At 29.5% G+C, this 1,689-nt stretch overlaps 1 protein-coding gene across 1 annotated transcript in view; it reads left to right on the forward strand.

Moving 5' to 3' along the window:
* The window catches only part of TBC1D32 (TBC1 domain family, member 32), a gene marked incomplete at its 3' end in the record, with an annotated part of 149,181 nt that overhangs the window by 115,227 nt on the left and 32,265 nt on the right, over positions 1-1,689 (forward strand). Inside the window, 2 exon segments of the mRNA XM_012643805.1 lie at positions 734-872; positions 1,585-1,672. Coding sequence (XP_012499259.1) covers positions 734-872; positions 1,585-1,672 — 227 coding nt within the window.

Below are 1,689 nucleotides of genomic sequence, written 5' to 3' on the forward strand. Positions count from 1 at the left end.
TTTTTTTTTTTTGATGTTTGCTCTTTCTGTGTGATTTAAGTTTATCCTGCATGGTACTTTGAATGATCTTTTAATATATATCGTCAATTGTAGAAAATTCTCAGTATTTTAAAATTTTTATTGAAAAATAATAATTATATATATTTATAGAATACAATGTTTTTCAAATATTCCTTCCATTCTCATCTCTTGAAAGTCCTGTTTTGTTTTGTTTTTTGTTTTTCAGTAGCAAGTTGTTGACTTTCCTTATAGAAATGTTCTGAGAAAAAATATCATTCCCCAAAAGTAAAATAAATTAGCCTATGGAAATAAAAAAGATATAATATATATCATATGCTTTTGAAAGTCAGACAACAGATACTTTATAATGAAAAGAAAGTATAGAAATAACGGAGAGTTGAGACTTGGGGAATCCAGGCATAGCAGAATTATAATAGGAAAATAGAATGAAATTAAGGCATGGCGAGAGGACCTAGGTATAATAAAAATGCTGACATATGCAGTTAATATTTGATTCATTCAGTGAAGGAAAATTATTGGTATAGAATATATAAGAATAAAAGAATTCACTAACAAAGAAACCATGACTTTTATCTGATTTTTAAACATTTCTTGAGTAATTTGCAACCAGTGTGTACTCTATAGATTTAATTATCAGCAGTATTAAGCTGAAAGATTCTTTTCAATTTTAAGTATACTAAAGAAAGTTCTACCTTTCTTTTACCTGTTTCAGTATGGCTTGGGAAGAGAATTTGTTAGATGATTTACTTAATTTTGCTGCCACCCCCAAAGGATTACTACTTCTTCAAAGAACAGGTGCCATCAATGAATGTGTGACATTTATGTTCAGCCAATATGCAAAAAAATTACAGGTATGAATTACCATCTGCCACGGCAAAAGGAATTTTTGTTGTAAAAGCCATTAAGAACATTATTCTGTTTCCTGTGCGTGAAGAAGTTATTAAGCCTCAATTAAAAAGCCATATAGCATTATAATATTTAACTTGGGTTTTTTTTTTTTAAGGAAAACATTACAGAGTTGATATTGGTGTCTGTGGCAATATTTAAAGAATTGCAAACAACCAGAAGGAATTGAAAAAAATTCAGTTAATCATCCAGGTGTCTTATAAATATGATATCAAACATCTTTATATACTGAAACTCAGTGGAACTTCTGGTGGTGGGGAGTGGGGAAACCTGTTGAGTCTAAATGTGTGTGTCAATGAAAGTTTGTCTCGCATTTTAAAATAAAAAAATATTTTTAGAAGAGTTCTGTTATTCTACTGTTAAATAAAATTAACAATATAATTTAGCCTTTAAACAGTTAGAGGCCACTAAGTTGTATTCAATTTTTTTTCTGTTGTAATAAATATCCCTAGACTTTTGGGTTTTTTAGGATTTTAGGTATGCTTTTAAAAATGTTTTTCTGGCTTTGGTTTTGCTCTTCTCATCTTGAAGGAATATCTAGTCTGCCAATCTCAAAAAAAAAAAAAAAAACCCAGTAACTCTACGTATAACACATATAAAATATTAGCATGCTATGTTTTCTTGCTTCTCATTGCTGTACCTTATTTATGTTGTTAGATCAGCAGGTATAAAAAGTTTGGCTATGGAGTTTTGTTTACGCAAGTAGCATCAACAGCAGCAGGAGCCATAGCACTACAAAATTCAGGTAAGTTTTTTCTTTTA

Source organism: Propithecus coquereli, unplaced genomic scaffold (genome assembly GCF_000956105.1).
Source record: "Propithecus coquereli isolate 6110/MARCELLA unplaced genomic scaffold, Pcoq_1.0 Scaffold200, whole genome shotgun sequence".
Classification (NCBI taxonomy): Eukaryota; Metazoa; Chordata; class Mammalia; order Primates; family Indriidae; genus Propithecus; species Propithecus coquereli.